Here is a 25,559-nt window from a genome sequence, read left to right as displayed (position 1 = left end):
GGCCAGTGGGTGGGTACCAAAAGGCAAGGAAAATTAAGTTGTTGGTTGACTTGACGTGCTGTTCATGGTCCTCAGATCCCCTATAAGGCTCTTCTACTTTTTTAAACTAAGCCCTGAAAGTTGGGAGGGCAATATAGCATTATCCCCTTTTCAGAGAGGAGAAAAGAAAACCATAAGAATTAGCTTACTGTGGCATTTTTAACAAAACTTATAGTGGAGAGTTAGAAGAAAGTTTCATTTTATCCTTAATATGTAGTTATAATTTCATTCCATTGTTGAGGCAAACATATATAAGTACCAACCAACATCCCATGGCTTAACAGATACAATTTTATATGCCAATTTAAAAGCATTTATTAGTAAATTGCTCAAGTCTTTTAAGGTTTATCCTAGGGTTTGCATAAATTCAGTAGCTCTAATTGTCTGTAGACATTTTAATAAGATATATCAATTTACTTATCCTAATTCTGTGTTAGAAGTTTACATTGTAATGCTACTTGCTGTCATTAACCCTTTTCCCTCTGACTATGAACTTCAGAATCTTGAAATTATAGATCTCTACATTGATCTCTTTGATCATAGCTTCCAGAAAAATGAAGCCAGCTTTAGCCAGTTTGGCTCAGTGGACAGAGCATTGGCCTACGGACTGAAGGGTTCTGGGTTCAATTCCAGAGGTCAAGGGCACAAACCTAGGTTGCAGGCTCAATCCCTGGCCCTGGTCAGGGTGTGTGCGAGAGGCAACCAATCCATGTGTCTCTCTCACATCAATGTTTCTCTCTCTGTCTCTCCCCCTCCCTTTCACTCCCTCTAAAAATAAAAAAAAATAAAATATCCTCAGGTGAAGATTAACAACAACAACAACAAAAAGAAAAATGAAGCCAAATATCAGGAGTAAACCCATCCCCAGAAGCTGAAATTGTTGAAAATCTCATAGGTGAATTAATTAAAACAACATTTCCCACTGAACAGGGAAGAGAGGTGAGTTTTTTGCATGTTCCCAAGAGAGATGTTTTCTTTAAAAAAAAACAAACTTAAAGTTCATTCTGCTGCTTAATCCACAGTTTGAAATGGTTGGGTATACAGCGTGAGTGAGTGAGAGGCCTGAATTCCAGCCGGATTTCTTTTCACGGGCACAGCTGCATCCTCGATGCAGTCCTTAGCTTGGGCAGCAGCCAGAAAAAATGTTTTTTCAGACGCTTGTGTCCCTCTCCAAAGAATCTTCAGTTTTAAAATTAAACTTAAACCTGCCGAACTTTCTGAACATCTGGGCCAGATTAGAGCTCATGTGTGGTTCCCGCTGCAAAATTTATTAGTCTTTATTATAGCTGTTGCCCTGCTTCGGGCCAGTCCACAACCACTGGAAGCCTCCTGGGCAGCTACTTCAGCCCAAGCAGATAGTTTCGCTGGCGAGTATATGTTTAAGGCACAAGCCCACATCCAGCTGATGAGGGCTTTCTAAGCTGCTGCTCTAAAAAAGAGTTATACTAACCAGGAGGATAGAGGAAGCCGTGGGTGATATTCATGTGTGGTAAATAGAAGGAACATTTTTGGCTCTCAGAAGGAGCAACCCTGACATCAGCCCGCAGACAGTCTGGGACAGTGGGAGGAAGAGGTGATGTGTCTCCCTGTTGAAAGAGAGAAAAGAAAAAAAAAAAAAAATTACGCCCACAGTTGTGGCTCACCCATCACCTTATATGGTTTGTAACTTCCCTAGAATGTTTTTCATTTAACCTTTTTCCTATTTTCTTAGTGAATCAGGTCTATGCAAGCAATGAAAATGGATGTCTTCAGCAGTGTTTTCTTCTGTGGTTCCCTTCTGGTGAGGGACACCAGGAGGACAAATCAAATACACCTTGGAAAGGAATATTTGTGGTATAAAACCTGAATTGAGAGCAGAGGAATAATGGGAGCTACTGCTAAAAAACAAAATCCCTTTCAGGATCTAACTTTAGGGGGGTGATATATGTTGTACTTGCAAATAAAAACTGAAAATAAAATATAAACTTTAAGAAAATACATATTGAACTACGGATATTATTATTCAATTGGGCAAAAACGTCTATGAACCTAATATTAGTTCACAGAAGCTGTAAGTGGTCTAAACTTACCTATTTGGGGATTTCAATAAATTTTAATTATGGTTTATTCATCATGAAATATAAGAATTTTTAAAATAATTTTCTTTGTAACTCTAATACCATACTGTATTCACTAGTAAGCATCCTATAAATGTGCTGACACCAATATTTAAGGTAATATAGTATTAAGTTATCAATATATTTTGATTAGCATATAATCATGAGTAAGTAAACACTTTGCTATTCATTTATTTTTTTCCAGAGATTTTGACTTATATGCCCTCAATTGCCTACAATGTATATATTTCTTAACAAATTTTATAATTTATAAAAATAATTTTAAATTACAATATCCTTCTTCTATGTACTGCTTTGCACTAAAAGCAAAAATTAGCTCTGGAGTCTAAAATGTATGCAGTAATCATTTTGTCAAACATTCACAATGAATAGCTTAAGCTTACACAATGTTATAAGTGAATTATCCTACACTGAGTGGCCAGATTATTATGATCTCTGAACGCATAATAATCTGGCCACTCATTGTATATCCTATATAATAAAAGGCTAATATGCAAATTGTCCCCTCGACCAGGAGTTCGACCAACAGGCAGGCCAGCCAACAGCCCATGTCCCCTCCCCTGGCCAGGCTGGCCGGACCCCACCCATGCACGAATTTATGCACCAGGCCTCTAATATGTGTATATATATATATATATATATATATATATATATATACACACATACACACACACACACACACACACACACACACACACACACACTCTGAGTGGCCAGATTATTATGTGTTCAGAGATCATAATAATCTGGCCACTCAGTGTATATAATAAAGAGGTAATATGCAAATTGACCATCACTCCAACACACAAGATGGCCGCCCCCATGTGGTCAAAGATGGACACCACAAGATGGACAGCAGGGGAGGGCAGTTGGGAGGGACCAGGCCTGCAAGGAAGGGCAATTGGGGGCGATCAGGCCTGCAAGGGAAGGCAGTTAGGGGTGACCAGGCTGGCAGGGAAGGGCAGTTAGGGGAGATCCAGCTGGCAGGGGAGGGCAGTTGGGGGGGACCAGGCCTGCAGGAGAGGACAGTTGTGGGCAATCAGGCCAACAGGGGAGGGCAGTTGGGAGGAACCAGGCCTGCAGGGGAGGGCAGTTGGGGGTGATCAGGCAGGGCAGTTAGGGACAATCGGGCCGGCAGGGGAGCAGTTAGGTGTCGATCAGGCTGGCAGGGGAGTGGTTAGGGGTGATCAGGCTGGCAGGCAGAAGCAGTTAGGGGCAATCAGGCAGGCAAGGAGTTGGGAGCCAGCAGTCCTGGATTGTGAGAGGGATGTCCGACTGCCCATTTAGGCCCAATCCTGTCGGGCCTAAACGGGCAGTCGGACATCCCTTGAGGGGTCCCAGATTGGAGAGGGTGCAGGCTGGGCTGAGGGACACACACCCCCGTGCACAAATTTTGTGCACCGGGCCTCTAGTCTCTAATAAAGCTGAGAAAAAAAAATACTAGATCAATTCACAAACGAAAAGGCAACATACATTGTGTGCTATATTCATAGACAGAAAATACCATGAGGAGATATAGAATAGGTAGGACATGAAGATAAGTCTGGGAAAAGAATGGACCTCCTAACATATTGCAATAGTGCAATTGGAAAACACTATAGTGGCCCTGGCCAATGTGGCTTAGTTCATTGAGCATCATCCCATGTCATGGATTTGATTCCCAGTCAGGGTACATGCCCAGGTGGTGGGCTCCATTCTCAGTAAGGGGCGTCCAGGAGGCAGCAGATTGATGTTTCTCTCTACCCCTTCTCTCCTTTCTCTCTCTCTCTCTAAAATCAATAAGAACATATTTAAAAAAAAAAAACACCATAGTGGAGCAAGTAGACTTCTCAACTTGATTGAATACACTTTTCTTTGCTCCCTTCTGAAATCTTATTAAAAGGACAGTAATGATAAAGATGTGTAACGGATGACAAGAAACTTTCAGATAAATATATTTGTTTACAATTGTAACCTGACAGACCAATAAACACCTACAAATAAACATCTATGTTTGAGGAAAGCACAAAGAAGCAGATTCCTACTGCAGAACCCCAAGGTAGAACTTGATGTCTCTTTAAGACAAGGGATGTGTATAGGGATGTAAAGAAGAGGATAGGTTGACAGTCTGTAGAACAGGTTAAACAGAACCTTCACTCACAGGAGTGGCTGAACCAAAGGAGTAATCAGACTAAAGGACACCCCAGAGAGCAGGTGTACCATCCTAAAAGCAATGGAATTAAATAAAAATCTATACACTAAATGATAAGATTCCCCCCAGTCTCATTGTCCCTATGTAGCCTGCCAATCTTACACCATGGGTCAGATTAAAAGTGTCCCTTTTTGGCCCTAGCCGGTTTGGCTCAGTGGATAGAGTGTAGACCTGTGGACTAAAGGGTCCCAGGTTTGATTCTGGCCAAGAGCATATGTCTGCGTTGCGGGCTTGACCCCCCCCCCCCTGCGAGTAGGGGGCGTGCAGAAGACAGCCAATCAATGATTCTTTCTCATCATTGATGTTTCTATCTCTCTACCTCTCTCTATCTCTATCCCTTCCTCTCTGAAATCAATAAATATATAAATATAAATATAAATATAATTATATTATATATATAGTATCGCTTTTGGAAAACAAACCATCCTAAAAGGAAAACTAGATACTGACAATTGGGAGTTCTTGACACATAGTCTGGTTCTCATCCTGATCAACCTATAGCAAAGCCTATCAACTGGCAAGCCCAGCTATGCAGCTTAGTGCCTCACCATTAAAATATGAGCTGATAGCCAGGGACCAACAGACATTTTGTGGGGGTGGGGGGCTAGCTCCTCAGAGAGATGAGAGTCTTTATAGCATCCACATAGAAGAAACAGAAAGCAATAGAAAAGGACAGAGATCACAGAAAGAGCTCTTGGGATTTAGAACTATGATGGCAGAAATAAAATATTCAGTAAAATCTATAAGATTAAGTTGCTGATGTCTCTCAAAAAGTTGAATTAAAGATGAGAGATGGGGAAAAAGTAGGGAACATGTGAAAACATTAGATCAGTCCAGAAAATCTAACGTCCTCGTAATATTTAAAAAAAGAATTATTTTTAAAATTCTAAAGCTAAACCATCAATTAAGCATATAGATAGAATAAGAACCTTCTGAGACACACAAAGTCTCAACAATGTATCTTCTCTTCTCCCTTTCTCAGGAAGCTGCTGAGTGAAATAATCCACCAAAACAAGAAGTAAACCAAGAAATATGAAGATATTTGTGTTAGAGGCAGTGGATTAACTCTCACCATTTATTTCACTCTCCTGGTGGCAGACACCAGAAAGCTAAAAGAATTTGTTTATACTCTTTCAAAAAAAAATTCATCACAGCAAACAGTTCTGAATGGCCAAGTTCCTTTGGTTGGCATAAATGGACACACAAAGATGTTGTAAAATGGTAGAACTATTGATTGCTGACTGAGTTAGCCCCACAGACTCCAGAATATTGTGAGGTGATGTTTCCTACCACACATCATTATCATTTTACTCTAACACTTCGTATGCTTAAGTTTTATTTGAAGAAATGCACAATACATAAATGCATCCATTGATGCATTTTCCATAATGTGAGGGAAATGAAATGGCTGTCTTCAACGGTTAAAATTATAAAAATGTTAAGGAAGGACATTGATTATAATTTTCCATGAGACTGTAGCTGTGAAAGTTGGGCTCAAAATGTTTACTATTTTCTCCAAGTGGCATAGCTTTTGGTTTGGGGGAAATGGACTAGGATGGTATTGGCCAGAAAGTACTAAAAAAGGGTTACATGTTCTGTGCTAACTGAAAATCTTACATACCAGACTTGAACTCCTAAATATAATAAGTGTATCAAGACTAAGAAAGACAGGATGTGGCCTCCTTTACAAAGGTAAGATTATGCAACAGGCAGCCCTCTAGGAGGATGGAGAGGAGGTGAGGTCACTTCAATTCTGAGTCTTGGGGTACCCACCAACTCCCCCCCCCCCCACACACACACACACATAAACAACTCCAATTCTGCCATCTTCTCAGAATTCCTTAAAGTTTTTTAAGCCAGGGGATAGAAAGTCAAGAAAACAATCAATAGAACTTAATACTCAGGTAAAATCTGACCTCTCTCAAAGTTCTTCAAGAGAAGTTGATAAGCATATACAGGAAATCTAGATGCTTTCATTTCTAATCTGGCATGGGAATCAAATAAAACTTGAACAGAGAATAAAAAATATTTCTATTGAAGGTATAGACTCTCTTTACCTGTAGACTGAATGTAAAAGCTAAAAGTAATTGAAGATTTAGGTAGTTATGATCATGCCTTATGGTAGAATAATAAAACTATATACATTTTTAACTATTTTTCTGGTCATGTAATGTGACTTTTTTTTTACAGGGACAATATTTCTTATAGTTAAAAATAAAAACATTTATAATACACAATAATGTTCCTCATTTTTAAAGGGACATTACATAAGCATAATTGGGTCATAACTTATAATATTGGAGCTAACAAGCTTTAGAAACAAAAAAGGCTTTTAAAAAACGTCAATGATATGGGAGATATATACATTTATAGATAAAGAGAGAGAAAGGGAGACATTTTTCAAAGTCTTCTTGATTTTCTTCTCTGAAAAAGCCATTTGATTTCATATTAAATTTATCAGTATAGTCATGGGAAGTAGAGGGGGATAAAATGGTGATGGAAGGAAACTTGACTTGGGATGGTGAACACACAATACAATATACAGATGATGTATTATAGAATTGTACCCCTGAAACATATATAATGTTATTAACCAATGTAACCGCAATAAATTCAATCAAAAAAGGAAAGTTAAAAAAATTTATAAAGTATAGCTTCTAAATAACAATCATAATCCTTGCTCTTATTTTCAAATTTTCACATAGCAACAGAAAAAAACAATTCACATCTTCCAAGTTGGCCCAAAAGCAAGACCCACATATAGTCTGACCAATCTTAATGGCTTTGAAGCATTTGAGAACCATGATTTCAAATCACAACTATTCCCCCAGAACCCTTCTGCGATAACAACAATTAGAAAAACCCACCCAAACCACAGAAAAACAAAAGCTCCATAAAACTTAAAGGCACAAGCCAATTGGGCCCATGCACCAAAAAGTGCTTATTTAAAGTCTGATTTTTCAAACACAGAGCTGATTTACAACATTTTTAGGTGAATCTCAAAACATCCTTGTATGTAATTTTCTTGAGCCACAACATACTAACAGAGTAATTTCTGAATTAGAAAGCAGAAAATTGCTAGAATTCCATCCTGTCACATGTAGGGAGAAATACACAAGCAGTTCCGTGGGATCAGTGAAAGGACAGGAACTTTTGGTAACAAAGAAGCTACTTTTAAAACAATAACAAAAGAGAATTGTACTAAACTCCTCGTCTGAGTCCACTTAAAATCTCTCCGCCCTTGGTTTCCGCCAAAACTCATAGAAATTCAGGAATGCAAGACAGCAGGGGAACGTATTAAAGACATGAACATTCCACACAATCCCTGATACCTGGACTTTTCAAAATAGAGAACCACATATTAAGACTGGCCTTGAATATACTGCCCCTCTCAAAAACAGAAACAAATAGATACTATTTTAAGGAATAAATAACTTCATGTTGTTATTTCTTAGTATGTTTCACAGTATGCTGAAGAAAATCACAAGCAATTGAACATGGTGCATATTAAGGAAGTGATGCTGCCCTTGTGGGGGAGAAAGGAACTTTCCTTCACCTCTCTAGGTTCTTTCAGCTGGTCTAGTAATTAAATCTACATGAGACAGATTAACAAGAGAAAATAACCAAATTTAATTGCATCTGTATGGGAACCCCTCATATATGAGAGGCTCAGAGACAGAAAGGGGAAATGAGGTTATATATTGCATTCTGAGCTAAGGATGAGGTAAGGCACCTTGGGGCTTCAGAGGTGAAGGTCATTTCACAGGATGTTAAGAGCAGATGTTCAGTAATTAGAAGTTTGCCCTGTTCTATAGATAGGTCATAAAAAGTTCTGGTGATAACTCTTAATATGGACAATGCCCCTAATTTAAGTGTTCTTTAAGGGAGAGCTTAAAGTTTCTCATGAGCTTGCAGGGTCTCTCTTGCCTTCACATCAAAATAATTCACATGCCAACGTGGTATATCTCGGGAAGGCCTGTCCTAAACCCCTTCACCATTAACCACACATATGGACTCAGGTAACTGTAAAATATTTGCCCACATTGGGAATCAACATCAGCGCTCTTCTACCACTGACCACAATTAAGCCATTGTCGGCAGCACAGTTGGCGTTCAGAACACACAAAGCTCTAATTAGTAGTGGAAAGCCATGCTTATTTTCTCCAAAAATCTTGAATTGGAACAAGAGTAAATAAATCAGATACAACCAATCACTTCCCTTCCACAAAAGAAGTAGAGCATCTGTACCCTTAGCAAGAATAGTAATGGGTTGAGGTTTGTCATCAGAATCCTTGGATTAAAATACCTTTCTCTAAAAAAACAGTTTCCTGGTTATTTCTTTACCCTTCTGTTTAAAAGCACTGCTTTGTCTTTAAGTCTTTAAAAATACTGGCTGGGATTAATTCATCCAATGCATTTATTCCTTAAGCATTTACTGGGTCAACTCCAATGTGCTGGGGATATCCTATATAATAAAAGCCTAATATGCAAATCGACCGAACCGTGGAACAACCGGTGGAATGACTGGTCACTATGACACACACTGACCACAAGGGGGCAGACACTCAATGCAAGAGCTGCCCCGAACCCACAGGGCCCAGGCCAGCCAAGGCAGGTCCAGCGGGCCCCCACCCCCACCCCCCAATCACCCTGCCAGTCGCCCAGCAGAGGGAGGTGATCAGCAGTGGTGGTGGGGAGCAGGGCTGGCTGGCAAGTGGGCAGCAGTGGTGGGCGGGGTTGGCCAGCAAGCAGCGACAGGCCAGCTAAGGTGGGTGCCAGCAGGGGGTCCCCCGATGGCCCCACAGATCGGCCCTGATCGCCGGCCAGGCCTAGGGACCCTACCTGTGCATGAATTTTGTGCACCAGGCCTCTAGTATTAAATTAAACTATCCCTGCCCTGAAGAATTGTTTCAACTGATTTTTGGCAGACTTTGACTTTTGCTTTAATTTAAATGTCTGATTGCTAATGAGGTTCACTTTCTTGTCTCATATCCTTTGCTCATTTATTAACTAAGATACTTATTCTCTTGTTTATTGGTAGAAATTTATTAGCTATTCTAGAGCCTACTTATTATTCTGGATCCTCATCTTGTTTCTTATATGCAGTGCAAATATATTGTCCCCTCCATAACCTTGTCTTTTTGTAACACATTAATATAGTCAAATTAATCCATTAATCCATTAATCCATTAATTCAGTACTAGAGTGCTAGATCCTTCAGGGAAGAATCACCTCTTATTCACACTGTATTATGTAGTACACAGCAGATAGCAGAGTATCTGTTAAAAAATCAAATAAATACAAAGGTTTTTATAATCCAGTGACCATCTCTTCTAGGTACACCCACCATAAACAGGGTGGGGAAAAGTAGGTTTATAGTTGTGAGTATGCAAAACACAGTTTATCCTTGTATTATTATTATTTGTTAATTATTGCATTATTTTCCATGCAAACAAATATAAACCTACTTTTGCCCCACCCTGTACTTAGAATGAATAGTGTGCCTCTGTACTTCCTGTTGCTTCTCTTTGAAATCTTTTCTACCTGCCTTACCAATTGGCTACTTGGTCTGTAAACAATTTATCCAGTCAAAGCACACTGTGTTCCTCTTTTGCACCCACACAGTACCTATAAATACCTTTAAACAATACCTGGGGCATTTTCTTACAAAACACAGGCCAGTGAGATCCCTTCGGGATCTCTATCAAAAATCAAAATTTAAGTCTTAAGATACTAGAGAACTACAAATTTTTCCCAACTTGTGTGGATCAAGGGACACAGGAACTCACTGGTTTGGGGATTGTATATGAGCTCCACATGGGCATTCTGGTAGCTTTTCCAAATCCACTGACATATTCTCTGTGATAAAGGAGACAGTGTTCCTTGTTCTTCTGCAGAACCTTGGGCCTCCCATATGGCAAGTTTAGTTTCTTTGTCGCTGTTACTAAAATAAAAACAACAAAATAAAAATGTTTGTGACATTAGCAAATAGCTTCTTTCTATGCATAATAACTACCATTCTCAGATGACTTATTATGTGCCAGGTACTCTGATAAATATTTTACATCTTTAACCTCTTTTTTGAAAATGTTTTTTACATCTTTAACCTCTTTTTTTGAAAATATTTTACATCTTTAACCTCTTTTTTGAAAATATTTTACACCTTTAACCCCTTTTTTGAAAATGCTTTTATTGATTTTTAGAGAGAGAGGAAGGGAGAGGCATAGAGAGATAGAAACATTGATGAGAGAGAAACATCATTGATTGGCTGCCTCCTGCATGCATGCCCCCTACTTGGGATCCAGTTCACAACCCAGGCATGTGCCCTGACTGGAAATCAAACCAATGACCTTTTGGTTCATGGGTCTAAGCTCAACCACTGAGCCACACCAGCTGGGCTTTAATCTCTTTTAATATTTATAACAACCCTATGAGGCGTTATTATTCTATTCTACAGATTACAAAACTAAGATTTAGATATGTAATTTAGCCACGCAGCTAATAGCTCACAGGACACATTTAAAGAGATAAAACCTCAAAATCAAAAGTACAAACTTTATAACAAAGAGGATCCACTTTAGTAATTGTCATAGGAAAGATATTGGAATTGTATAATAGGTATATCCTAATGTATTTATTTTTACTTATTTGCTATTATAATCTAAAATTATATCAATTGTTGATATTTTCAAAACCTGTGGGGTATTTGCACTGCGGAATAACACTCAACAGATTATAGGATTATCAAACAACTAGCATACTTCCTGAACTCTTACTGTGTCCCAGGCACTTTTCTAAGGGCACACATATATTAACTCATTTAATCTTCAAAACAACTCTATAAAGTAGGTATCTCCATTTTATAATTGATGAAACAGGCCTAGTGAGTTTAATACAAGAACTCTTATAAGATATTAGGTAATAATAACATTGCTCTAGGCCAGGCACTGTTCTAAATTCTTTCCATGGATTAACTCTTTCAATATAACTACATGAGGTGGATACCATTGTTATAGATGAGGAGATGAAGGCACAGGGAGATTATTGATTTGGCCCAGGTTGCTATTGTTTTTATTAGTTCTGGGTTTGTTTGTTTGTTTTTCCTCTTAACATTGGCAATAAAATCTTTATGAACAAAAGTCCCTGTGAGCTTATTTTGAAGAATTCCAAAAAGGTAATATTGTATTTTGTGAAGTCAAAATACCAAAGACTTAACATGTATTCTATTGACTTACCTGCATCTTGATTGAGATTTAGCCTTTGATTCACCCGTTCTACATCAGCATTCTGCAAGATAATGTGGGAGGGGGAAAAGTCAGTCAAGGTAGTAACACATATTTTAGAAGGTGATCAAGATTATTTCTGCAGTAATCACATGAATGCTTTACTACTGAACAAAGAAGCCAGACTAACTTGAATTTAAAGTCCAATTCTGCCACTTACTCAGAAATATAGTACTATTTCTTGGAATACTTGGTGTGGGAGTTTGAATAGCAAAGAGCTTTATAGAGAAGAACTTGGCCTTGCAGTTAGGTAGACCAAGCTTCTGTGACCTTGGACAATTTATCTAACTTCTCTGGCCCTTTATCTTTAAAATGGGGGCTAAAGTGTCTGCTTTGTAATGTTTTATGATTATTATTATTTTAAGTGGCAATTCCATTGAGGTTATCTGAAGTAGTAGATAAAAAGCCCACACTTGTATTCTGATCTTTGTTGTGTGTTTGCTTTTTATTGAGAAGCTTGACTGGATTGTTGGCCCTTGAAGCCTCTTTTTATTGGTTATTTGTGTATTTATTTACTTATGTGGTGTAATGTTATTTTGAGGATTAGAGAATGTAAAGTCTTTGCTGACTCCTGTCAATAAACTCTTACGTGAGGCAGCAGGTGGTTTATTTAGCTCTACAACCACTTTTTGAACTTGGCCCCTTGACATTCATTTTAGCTTCACAGTCTCCTAATAGCTGGGCTCCCATTCCATTCTGAAATCTGAGCCCCACCCCTGGGCTCTAATTCTCACAGATAGGCTTGGTCCTTGCATTTTAACCGCCTGTACTGACTCCGAGCAGTTGGGGGGCCCTTCCTAGAACTGGAATCTCCCTTTGCTGAAAGTCTCCTGGGATCCAAAGTTTTGCCCCTGAACTCAGCAAGTCACCCAGCCCACCGAAATGAAATTCCCAGTACTGTTTGTCAGCCAGCCTCCAAGTACTGCCTGAAGGACAGCTTTCACTGTTACCTCCCGTTTTGAATGCTAGGCTTTTGGCTGAGTAGACTCCATAGCACCTACCCCAGCTCACAATCCCTGCACCCGCCCTGCTATTTCTGCTCTAAATAACCATCCAGGACCATGTGATTCTTACAATGTAAGAAGAGAGGTGGTTTAGGAGGGAAATCAAGAGAGCTTCAAGATTCTACTGTTTTAAATGGTTAGGGACAGTTAGTTCACAAGAGAATTCACAATTTCCAAATAGTGCTTTTCCAGTTTACAAAGCAAATTCACGTACTTAATCTTGCAGTGTATCTCTCATTTCCGGATGAACCCACGTAGATTTATCTAGTAAATATCCAGGCTAGAACACAAACCTGGTTGACAGCTCCCCTGCTCATAGATTAGCTTGCCCCCTTTACATTCTTACAGATACTTAAGTTACTTACGCTTGGTAGTGCTGCGCATGAACAATCTAGAGTATCTGTGGGCAGTGAAACAGTAAAGCCACAAACTGACAACCTGGACACTTCTTCTGCATGGGATGGCTCATAAAAAGGCACCTTCAGAAGATGGTTTAAACTGCCGTGGGTACCGTTGTTTGGTGCTGGTTGAATGTGTAGAAGGTCTGTTTTGAAAAACAAGTTCAAAGTAGATTTAAGTTGGAAGGCAATAACATCTGTGTGGGAGACGGAAGAACACAAACACCCACTGTTCGCTTCCTTTAATAAATTCTGCTGTGGTGCAGTCGCAAGCTGCATATGCCATTCGGTTTCCTGACTTTCTTCCCCCAGAATTTCTGTCGCCTAGTCTTTCTATCAAGAGAATAGGAATGGTTACTGTGGATGGGCTGCGGGAACTTTCCGGAATGTTTCCGTTTCTCCAAAGAAAAGCATCACTGCTACAAGGATCACTTTGTCCCTTAAGCATATCCTGGTTTTCTAGCACAAAAATCTATACTTTGGGCAAAACAAGTTTAAGGAAGTTAAATAATCTTACTTCTAGTATACTTACTTAATTATGTGAAAATTCTCTAAGGACAGGTATTTTTTTGAAAGTTAAACTAATGAATTTTGCTTAATATTTGGAGAACTTCCTCTAATTTTTCCCTATACAAGCAGAATACACAAATATTTTTACAAACATCGCTTTAAAGTGGCTCCTGCTGAGACGAGCAGACAAATCTCTCCCAGAGCTGGGAGCCCACCTGGTGCCCAGGACGCTCCCCACGCAGGACCAGCAGCCCTGACCGCACCCTCAGCATGGGACCCAAAATTTAAAGCATTAAGGCAATGACACATTACTTCAAAATGGATATGTTTTGGTTTCTAAGTCAGATTCAATTACCATAGGCCTTGGTAAGATTAAGAATGTCATAGTGTCGCCCAGTCGGCGTGGCTCAGTGGTTGAGCATCTACCGATGAACCAGGAGGTCATGGTTTGATTCCCAGTCAGTGCACATGCCCCAGTCCCAGCCTCGGTCCCGATTGTGGGGCGTGTGGGCAGCCGATCAATGATTCTCTCTCATCATTGATGTTTCTATTTCTCTCTCTCTCTCTCTCTCTTCCTCTCTGAAATCAATAAAAGTATGTATTTTTTTAAAAAAAGAATGGCATTGTGAGCATATTTATTTCTGACTTCTTAAAGCTAACTTATTTATTGCCTTGCCTACATAAATATTTTGTTAATACAATGATCTAAGGTAAGCATGTAATCAGGATTGTAGGTTAGATTCCCTAAAACTAATTCTAAGTGTCTATCCAAATAGGACTTTCTTACTTTCCTTTTATGTCAGAAACATTCTCTCTGTAATTATAAGAGAATACTTATGTCTCTAAGTGTATTTTTCCTGCTTTGAAAAGTTGAGTCATTTTATTCATTTAAATTTTATTCAATTTTCATCTAGTACCTAACTAACAGAAAAGCTGGTCTGAGATCTAATGTTTAGCATTACAAGAAAAAAAAACAAAAGAATTCACTTATGGGATGAATAATTCTGAATAATAAATAATTCTTTCTCATTTTTCCTCCTTTCTTTCTACAGAGTGCACAGCCTCCACCTCTGGGATTCAATTTAGCACCAATTTCAAAATACATTTTAAATTATAGCCACATTTTTCTGTTGAATTTATGTAGATGTACTTACCACACATTAGGTTATAGACTTCAATATTGTCAAATGGTTCAACTTCAATCTTCTCTTTAAAACTGGGTCCATGTGCCAAAAAGATAGCCTAGGTGGTAATAGTTCTATTATTACTAGATGCAATTTAAACTCAAAAACAGATGTTGGAAGTGACAAAACTGTCTTTTTGTGACGGCTCTCCTGCTTGTATTAACACCTCCATAAGGGTTTCTTTTCAGATTTAAAAATTACTTTTTTATCATTTCCACCTGGAAGTTGCACCAACCCCAATAAAATATAATCCATACTGTGTAAACTTTTTCTGAAGCGACCTGCTTCCACAGCCCCTCATATGTCAACAGACCAGTATGATATAAGCAACACTGGACAACCAAAGCCAGCCCAATTCTACAACATCTGGACAATGTAAATTAGAAATGCACGATATGCCATTAGATACTCTTTTCATATTCCTTCCCTATCGTCGCTCAAATATGTTAATACTTGACAAAAATGTTGAAGTTTCTGAGGATTACATTTTTGCACAACTTGTACTAACCCACTGATTTCTCAAATATCTATCCCTTTTATTTTTAGGGTGAAATGATCTATTTTTTTTATTTAAGTAATGTTAACTTCATTATTTATAACACACCTAATTGCTTTAGATTGAAAGTAACTAAAAGTATCAAGCATACATGAACACTTCTTTTCTGATCACAGGAATATATATAATTTTCTAAGATAATCAGCAAAGAATTGGAAATATAGATTTTTCTTGAAGTAATTAACTTATCAAATGGTGCCCTAATTAATAGAGAAGCACTCTGTCTCCAGAGGTTTTAAAAAAATATTTACCAAAACCTATAACTCATCATGACAATGTGAAGAGGCAGTAGATTCATAAAGAGCCTAACACATTTTTCTCTATTTGGAAAGGAGGGTAGGAGTGTGTGTGTGTGTGTGTGTGTGTGTGTGTGTGTGTGTGTGTGTGTGATATGGATGTGATGTGTGTATTACAAATGGAACTAGATAAGACAATCAGTTCACACACACATCATCAAGTTTTACCTGTGGGGGAATACTGGCTACACTTACTCCTGGACTCCTCTGAGTGGTTTCTTTCCTGGGCTTCTAGAACGCCACATGCTCCTGGTTGTCTTCCTTCCTCACTGGTTCTACTTCTAGGTCTCTTTGCTAGTAATTCTTTTTCTCCCAAGCTCTTCAAGTAAAAGTGCATAGGGTTCAGTTCTTGGTCCTCCTCTCTGCCTACACTTAATCTCTGATGATCTTATCTAGTCACATTTCTATTAAATAGTTTATATATCTAGAATTCACATTTTCATCTCCGAATAGACTTTCTCTTTCATTGCCTACATAATATCTCCACTTAGATGTCTAATGCATATTTTGAACCAAACAATATATTCCTTTATTACACCAATTATCTATATCCCCCTGTTACAAAGAAAGCTTTATGAGGGCAGGGATCTTCATCTGTTTTGTTTATAGATGTAGTCAGGAGTCCTGAACATTGACAAAAAACAAACAAACAAACAAACAAAACAAAACAAAACAAACAGCAAGTTACCTCCATAGCCTTAAATTTATTGTCAAAACCATGAGTGCCTCCTCCACAGGATGAACTTGATTTACTCCTATAAAGAAATAATATTATAACACTCTGATCAATCTGTCGATATAAGATCTTATTGCAAACGTGGCTTTAGTAGATTTTTATGTAGCTTCTGCTTTTATATAAGTATTTTTTTCTGTCAACAACAGCATAAGTATAGTTATTTTTATGCTCAAATTCATAACCACAGAGGAACAAACAGAATGGTAGAAGAGAAGGAAGGAGAATTCCAGGGTCTACAAAGAGAAGTCAAAAGCCTTTGACTCTTTGACATTGACAAAGGATAATAAAATAGGGTTAGAGTAAAAATAAGAATTTGTCTTCATACTTACCTGTACATTTACACATTAATTCTTGTGTTATTAAGAATAGTTTGATTAATATGTTACTTTGTTTTAGAAATAAATTTTTGGAACTGGAAAATAACATCTTTTTTTTTTTAATCCTCACCCGAGGATATTTTTTCATAAATTGTTAGAGAGAGTGGACAAGAGAAGGAAAGACAGAGAAATATTGATGTGAGAGAAACACATCGATTGGTTGCCTCCTGCATGTGCCCCAACCAGGCCCTGGGCCAGGGAGGAGCCTGAAACATGCCCTTGACAGGAATTGAACCCAAGACGGTCTGTAGGCTGACGCTCTATCCACTGAGCAAAACCGTCCAGGGCTGGAAAAAAATATTGATTCCTATTTTATGGCAGAGATGTTTAGGAAAATAAAATAAAAGCAAAGAATACTCGTAAAGAATACTCAAGGCAAGTAAATTATAACACTTGGTAAGGACAAGCCAGTATATTTTGTAAATTCAGAGTTTATTTTTAACTTTTGGGATTTTCTTCCATAAACTATCACTCTATTACTTGAATGACTTTTCAAATTCAATTTGTTTCTTTGCCTAATTTTTTATGTTTTAATCTTTGAATTGAGCAGTATCAGTAATTTTATATGTAGTTAGTTTTTATATTGAAAATGATATAGCAATCAATGAACTTCGATTTTTTTAAAGCAACAATTTTATACTGGTTCAAATTAGAACTCTAAAGGGGAGTGAAAGACATACTTAAAAGATTTCTCTCATAGCCCTAGCCGGTTTGGCTCAGTGGATAGAGTGTCAGTCTGCAGACTGAAGGGTCCTGGGTTCGATTCCGGTCAAGGGCACATTCCCGGATTTCAGGCTCGGTCCCCAGTGGTTCTCTCTCATCATTGATGTTTCTGTCTCTTTCTCCCTCTTCCTTCCTCTCTGAAATCAATAAAAATATATTAAAAATATATATATTTCTCTAATTTGCTTTCCCACTCCCCACCTCCCATTCTCCAGACAAACACACACACACACACACACACACACACACACACAATGTTTTTGTTTGGTTTTAAATTGTAGGATCAGCTGAGAGCAGGACTTTAATTTGTATCTTTAAAAAATCAACTTCTAAAAAAGTCATAAGTGACTCTCACTCAGCTAAAATAAAAGTAAGTCATAAGATAAAAAAATAAATCACAACACTGAGCAGGCCACACTCAATTCTACCCGATAGATGAAAGAAAGAAGAGGTTAAGTACTACCAGGAATGGGGAGGCAAGAGGAGTCTTATTTATAAGGGTTTACATTTGATTACCCTAAAGTGCCATGTCGTGTCCTTACCTTAGTTAATTCCAATAAAATGGTTGGCCTAAGGTAAAAGCTGTTTAAAAACTATTTTTATCCTTACTGCATAGACATTTGGTTCCCCAAGACTATTGACTAGTAATAATTAAGGTTTTAATTCTCTGTGGGAAGCTAGATTATTCATTAGTGAAAGAAAGAAAAGGTCTTTTGAACCAAGTCATTGGTAAAATTTTCTAAAAGTGATCTTTTATCTATTTTCAGAAAAATCTGTATAGAGTAATCTTAATATTACTCCTAACCCAACTCAATTAGAAAACTTTAGTAAGTATTGCAAATCTTTATTTGGAACCAAAATATAAAAAATATTGTGTGAGCCGAGTCAGCATGACTCAGTGGTTGAACATTGTCCTATGGACCAGGAGGTCATGGATCGATTCCCAGTCAGGGCACATGCCCAGGTTGTGGGCTCAATCTCCACTGTTGGATGTGCAGGAGGCAGCCAATCAATGATTCTCTCCCATCATTGATGTTTCTCTCTCTCTCTCCCTCTCCCTTCCTCTCTGAAATCTATAAAAATATATATATTTTAAAAATATTGCTTGAAAAGCGCCATTTCCAATTGCAAGTGAAAACTTTAGGAACTTGTTCTTCTAACTATTCTGCTTATGTTTCCAACCATTAATTTGGCTCTGGAAATGACATCTGGGAAGATGGAAGCTGTCATTTGGAAAAGATGAGTTGATTTTATGTGTCATAATTTAGCTCAACTTCCAAGTACTATCTAAAATCTTTTGGAACAAATTCTACTTTATCTCCTTCATGTCTAATTAAGAAAGTTGAGATCAAGGCCAGGTCTCCACCACAGCTGGGTAATGACACAAACGGGAAACGAGCAAGACTTCTTTCACGATACCCAGTTGCCAAGTCCTATCTCTCCCCATCGTATCTTCCACATTTTCCCTTTCACTTCGACCGCCACCCTGCTAAGCTAGGTCCTCATTAACTCTGATCTGAACAAATTCCTAATTGGTGATGTGACTCAGAACTTCAGAATCTTCCTATAAACACACACACACACACACACACACACACACACACACACACACAATCCTATTTAATGCTATTTATCACTGCTGCCAATGGAATTTGTGTTTTAATGAACGCAAATGTAGGACAGAATATGATGAACTAGTATTACCTAGTAAGTAATGAGTTCACTATAATTACTTTCCTGATAATGCGTTACCGTTGCTGCCCCACAGCCTGTCTTGGGGCTGTTATACACTGAAGCACGGATCCCTACACCTCTTCCCAACTGGCCTCCCTGCCACTCCCTTGACCATCCTCCTCCCTAGGGCGGCTGCAGTGAGCTCTCTGAAATGTGAGTCCCACTATATTCACCTCCGGCCACCTGGTATTTACCAGTGGTCTCTCTCTTCCGGGTCAAAGTCCCACTCCTTAGTCATGACAGATCAGGTCCTTCACGCAGAAGGCAGCTTCATTCCACCCCGTGCTCTAGCGACACAGGACTGCTTGCAACTGCTGGAGTCTAGTTCTTTCTGCCATTTCTCGCCCCCTGGGCTGCTGCTGAGCGTTTAGAGAAGGAAGCACCTCTGAGGAGACAAGGCCTGGCAGTGCTCAGAGCTTGGCAAGCAGACGGGTGCCTTCCAGCAAAGGGAAATATTTCTTTCCTCCTCCAGCTCCAGCCCATGTCAGGGCTTGGTGAGCTGCTTGCACCCATCTCCTTGGCTGAGTGCCTCTTGCAATGCACAGACTGCAGCTCTGCACAGGGCGGAACCACTGTGTGTGGCAACGTTCAGCCCAACTCACTCCGAGTCTTCGAAACATCACGCTTCCAGGAAGCATTCTCTGACTCTCTGGCCACACCTGTGGCGTGAACTTGATCCTGGAGCCGCAGCTGTGACACCTGATTACAGCTGTTGTCTCCCTCCCCACCGGGGCGAAGATCTTCAGTGTGGGAACTGTGTCTATTTCCATTTCTTAGAAAGGTGCCTGGGACAGATTTGTCAGCTTCTAATAAATATAAGGCTTATTTCCAACAAATATTCCCAATAAACAGTTACTATTCCTGTTTCTCTGAAAGGGCGCTTTCACAACACTTCAACTATAGTTTCAAATAACTGGGTTTCCCCAAATGAATAAAACATAACACATTTTGGGTAAAATAAGGATGATGGGGAGGAGGAGGATGAAGAAACTAGATTACACTAAAATGATAAGATTTGCAATAATTTTGAAATGGGAGTCTAATCTAGTTACCAAATTTTGAAGACTGTAACTAAAGATGCATACTTTAACTTAGAAAACAGGTATCCGGAGACTCAGGTGTTAAGCATTGGGAACAGACTGACCCCCAGGACTTCTTCAGATGAGACTCCCGGGTTGTTCTGGTTTGGGCTGTACTCAGCATTTTTTATCATGTAAGTTAGTTTAATTGGTGTGCTAATAGCAAGAGAATAATAAAACCAGGCTCATCTTGGGCTACAGGTGAGAAAAACGAAGTCCTGGGATATTAATTTGCCCAAGTTCTCACAAGAAGCTAGGTGCAGAGCCTAGCCTGGTCTTGAACTCTCCTGCTGCTGTTTTTATTTTACATCACGCTGCTAGCTATTAAATGCACAAAGCTCATCATTTGAGACTGGGTATTTGTGCATGAAACCCAGCGGTATTCTGTTGGCTGGACTCTCCTTCTATAACCCATAGGCCATGCTGTGGGATGGATGGGCCCTTTCTCATTTGGTCTCCTAACTTCTTTGACCTCATACTCCTAACAATAACAATTGGGAGAACTTACCCACATTTGGACATATATTTATTTATATATTACATACATACACTACTAATAATCCTATATATTTAATATTAGTAAAGCTTAGTTTTTGTTCACATATTTTATCCTTCTGTTAGACTCTAAAATTTAGAGAATGCTGTTCTGAGCCACGGTATAGCCCACTGAAGCACACAAAGGTTAAGAAATTCTAACATCAAGAAGAGGCTGGTGCCATCTAGTGACCAGGTGTGAAACTGCACTCTCTGGCCTAGCAATGAACCTGCTTGGGTTTCCTAGAACCTTATAAGATAGGCTGGCATGGCTCAGTCGTTGAGTATTGACCTGTGAACCAGGAAGTCACAGTTCGATTCCCAGTCAGGGCACATGCCAGGGTTGTGGGCTTGGTCCCCAGTAGGGGGCATGCAGGAGGCAGCCGATCAATGATTCTCTCTCATCATTGATGTTTCTCTCTTTCTCTCCCTCTCCCTTCCTCTCTTAAATCAATAAAAATATAATTTTTAAAAAAATTAGGCTAGGCCAAATCTCCAGTTGTTCGTCCTGCACACACTTATATTAGAGCCCAACTCCCTCGTCTCCCTTCATCTCCTCTTTCTTTGTTTAACATCTTTCAGCCACAGTATTCTCACTGTCCCCTGCATGTCCCCTGGCTTTATGTAGCATACAACCAATAAGATAGTCCAGACAACATAATATGACCCTGATTCTCTTTATATCCACTTACACGCCTGGCAAAAAATACTGGAATAAAATTTTTAAGTGGGAAACATTAAACTACCAGAAAGTGTGTATCTTTTGTTTACTGGCTGATGATCAGTCTTCTCCATTTGACAAGAAGGCGGGAATCATTTCTGTATCTCAAATGCCCAAACAGGGTCTGGCACAAGCAAGTATCAGGAACATCTTGTTAAATCAATTAATTAATTGGTTATTTGGGATGCAGTGATTCAGAATGATTTTTATTTTCCTTAAACACACATATTTTGCAAAGGCTCAATGATCAACATGAATTACAATGATAACGAAAAAAAGAAATACAACAGCCAATTGTTGTCTTGTCTTTACAGCCATAAACATGTTCTTTTACAAAAACCACAAAGATGACAAATATCTTAAAGAGCCAGCCTGGAAGACAACTGATATCATCTTTATATACTGTCTGCTGCCTAAAGGAGACCACAGTTGGGAGTGGGGGGGAGGGGGGGTTAGAATGTATTGGTACTGACAGTCTCTGGAACAATCAATGAGCCATCTCAGCCTCCTTCCTCATTCTCATCTATATTGTGAAGATTAGGAAGCTAAAATCAGCAACCTAGTAACACCCACTTCAAATACAGAAGTGCTGGGTAGCATATAAAAAGGCCAAGAAAACGTCATGCTCAAAAAAATGTACGTGATCACAATAACAGGGTAAGGTCAAGTAACTTTATAATGAAAGATGGTTGTTAAAAGTGTTATAAGTAAAGGGACACACAAACCTCACAGCCAGCCACTGGCGATCCATCAAAAGATGAGCTTTGTCAATTCTGACATTGTTGGCAAAGTGTAGTCGTTTTGGCAAATTGGGAGTCAAATAAGGTTTGAAATGCTGATCAGGTTTTCGGCACTGAAAAATAGATTTAAAATTTTTTAATTTTGTTTTCCTATTCCAGTTTATATTCAAAATCACTTTGTATTGGTTTCAGGCGTGCAGCATAGTGGTCAGACTATCATCTACTTTACAAAGTGATTTTCCCCTACCCTCCGATATTTCAAGTACCTACCTGGCACCACACATGTTATTACAATATTATTGACTATATTCCCTATGCTATACTTTACATCTCCATGACTATTTTGTAACTACCAATTTGTAATTCTTAATCCCTTCACCTTTTTCCACTCAGCCCCCCAAACCTGGCAATCATCAGTCTGTTCTCTGTCTCTATGAGACTGTTTCTGTTTTGTTCATGTGTTTATTTTGTTCTTTAGATCCCACATATAAGTGAAATCATGTGATATTTGTCTGCCTCTAACTGACTTATTTCATTAGCGTAATACTCTCTAGTGTCGTCCATGCTGTGCAAATGATAAGACTTCACTCCTTTTTATGGCTGAGTAACATTCCATTATATAGGGTGTCCCAAAAAATGTATGCAAACTTTTTTCTGATAGTTGAATTGATGTTTCTTTCTTTTCAGATTTAATCCATTGGAATTAATAATTATTCAAAGTGTGTGTACATTTTTTGGGACACCACCTTTTTATCCATTATATTACACCACCATTTTATCCATCCGTCTATTGATGGGCACTTGGATTGCTTCCAAGTCTTCTTCAGAGTCTCATCTGAAGAAGTCCTGGGTTCAGTCTATTGTAAATAACACTGCAATGAGCATAGGGTGCATATAGTCTTTCATTTTAGTGTTTTGGGTTTCTTCCGATATATACCCAGAAGTGGAATTGCTGGGTCATAGGGCAGTTTCATTTTTAATTTTTTGAGGCATCTCCATACTGTTTTCCATAGTGGTTGCACCAATCCATTCCCATCAACAGTGCAACAATTTTACTTCAACAATTTATTAAGCACTTTTTAAAAACAAGATTTGCTGGCCAGTGTGGTTCAGTGGTTGAGCATCAACCCATGAACCAGGAGGTCACAGTTCAATTCCCGGTCAGGGCACATGCCTGAGTTTTGGGCTTGGTCCCCAATAGGGGTACATGCAGAAGGCAGCCAATCCATGATTCTCTCTCAGCATTAATGTTTCTTTCTCTCTCTCCCTCTCCCTTCTTCTCTCTGAAATCAATAAAAACTAATTTAAAAAAACACACAAGAGTCAAGCTTAGCTAATACAATAGGAATATTAAACCTATTATCAATGTGGTCTCATTCCCTAAATGTTATTTTTATTATTGCACAATATTTAGATTACAATTTAAAATGTGGTGTAAATTATATTATTTGATATTCTAAGTTTTATATGTCTTTTACCTTTACACACCATAAACTTCCTTTCCTTTTTTGAGATAGAATAAATATAAGTCTAGATTTAGAATGGTACTTTTGAGTCTAAATTACATATGAAAAATATATACTACATTAGTAGAAGGAGTAAAAATTTTAAAAATTACTTTAATTGCACCAAAAATCCCTTCACAATTGACTAATTTACACTTTAAATCACCCACATTTGCTCACTTTTCAAATCAACTCAGTAGGTTTTGAGATCTAGTAGTCTCCCTATTTGCGAAATATTCATGAATTTCTCACAAATTGGAAAGTAATGTTGTTTCTTTAATTATTGCTGCTGTACCTAGCATATTTTAAAAGTATGTAAAAATCAAAATCAAACTGTTATCTATGTTTTAAAAAATGAGAAATAGACTATGAAGGAACGTTTTCTCCCACATGACCTTTTTGAGAAGAGAAAAAATAATTCAGGTAAAGAATATAGGCATGGATGAAAAAGGAGTTCTACAGAAAGTCACCTCACAGGGTGATCTGATCATAAGGGGTGCTGTAATAAATCATAAATTCCTAACTGGGTAGATCATGATGGTAGTCACTCCCCAGGTATATAAATTCTTTAGCAAAAGGTGTTTCAAGCAAGCCCTGTCCATTGTTCTTGTGCATCTAGGTTAACACACTTTTCAAATCAACAAAATCACCCTCAAGAGAACACATAACCTTGTTAACTATCCTGTGATCCAATCTCTGCTTTGCTTTCTCCCAACTTTTTGCAATCATCCTCAGTTCCCTCCTGATTTCGAATGCATAAAAGAAACTGTCAACCCTGCTATTCTCCAAGGCACTTGAGAGTTTGCTTTTTGGCAACTGTTTCATTTTTGGATGTTTCTACACGTTTGGGTGTTTCTTACACTGACATGAGGAAATGATTTTTTTTCTTTCTTATTTTTTCATTTATTTTAAGCCTCAATAATCTCATAAATATTTTAAGTCTGTGTCACTATTATCTCATGCTCAAATTACATAAGAAAAACAAGGCACTATGTAATTTGTAACTACAAATTACAAAAAAAAAAAAAAAAACAACCACAAAACAATTTTAGAAGAAGTATAGAAAGCAGGAAAACAAAGCATGTTATAGAATGAAGGGGGGAAGAGAAAAATAATTATTGTATAGCTATTTCTGCCAGGTTTTTTTTCTTGCTTACTTTCCTATCTTTTCTAGGTTTATTTTTCTGCTTTTCCATTTATTATTACTTCCTCCTTAGCCAGTATTTTTGTAACTTTCAGGCAAATACATGATGGCAGCTGCTGAGTGTGCAGCTTCCTCAGTTACAAAGGACTAGAATGTGCCTGTAAGGACCACAGATTATTTGACAAGTCACACTTTCCTAGCTGGATGAGTAGGTAGCCAGAGAAAATTTGAGGTACACTGCTAACCCATGAAGAAGTACATTATTACTTTTTGCACTGGAGAATTTCAGATGAAGACACTAGAGTTGAGATGAAATTTTGTTATTTTATCCTAAGAAAAAAGTTGATACTGTTGTTTGTCATGCAGAATGTGGTGGAATTCACTGAGTTGCCAGTTTGTATTTGGTTATGTTTGTCCAATATAAGCTCAATGTAGGCCCTGAAACAGCAGTACTGGGGATATTGTACTACTACAAGAAATGTTTTCCTGGAAATAATGGACTACTTTGTGTAATAGTGGTCCATTTTTTCAGGGCTCTATAGCTCTAGGTCTACTCCATATCTGTCGTTCCATGTAATGGATTTCCAAAGCCTATGGCATCCAACCCCCTGCATCAGTGGGATTATTTGAGATTTTCCCTTCCTCGTCTCACCAACAAGACTTCAGCTATACAGATCATGAGGCGAGG

General features: G+C 38.4%; 1 protein-coding gene across 1 annotated transcript in view; it reads right to left on the bottom strand.

Moving 5' to 3' along the window:
• The window catches only part of ENPP3 (ectonucleotide pyrophosphatase/phosphodiesterase 3), a 79,775-nt gene that overhangs the window by 12,808 nt on the left and 41,408 nt on the right, over window positions 1–25,559 (bottom strand). Inside the window, exons 15-21 of the mRNA XM_079780836.1 lie at window positions 22,208–22,335; window positions 16,267–16,333; window positions 14,697–14,784; window positions 13,000–13,178; window positions 11,583–11,634; window positions 10,137–10,291; window positions 1,490–1,625 (exon numbers count right to left, since the gene is read on the bottom strand). Coding sequence (XP_079636962.1) covers window positions 1,490–1,625; window positions 10,137–10,291; window positions 11,583–11,634; window positions 13,000–13,178; window positions 14,697–14,784; window positions 16,267–16,333; window positions 22,208–22,335 — 805 coding nt within the window. The remainder of the gene's footprint in view (window positions 1–1,489; window positions 1,626–10,136; window positions 10,292–11,582; window positions 11,635–12,999; window positions 13,179–14,696; window positions 14,785–16,266; window positions 16,334–22,207; window positions 22,336–25,559) is intronic.

The sequence above is a fragment of the Cnephaeus nilssonii genome (assembly GCF_951640355.1).
Source record: "Cnephaeus nilssonii genome assembly, chromosome: 9".
NCBI lineage: Eukaryota > Metazoa > Chordata > Mammalia > Chiroptera > Vespertilionidae > Cnephaeus > Cnephaeus nilssonii.
Note: the sequence above shows the minus strand (reverse complement) of the source record. Positions and strands in the feature narration are given on the sequence as shown.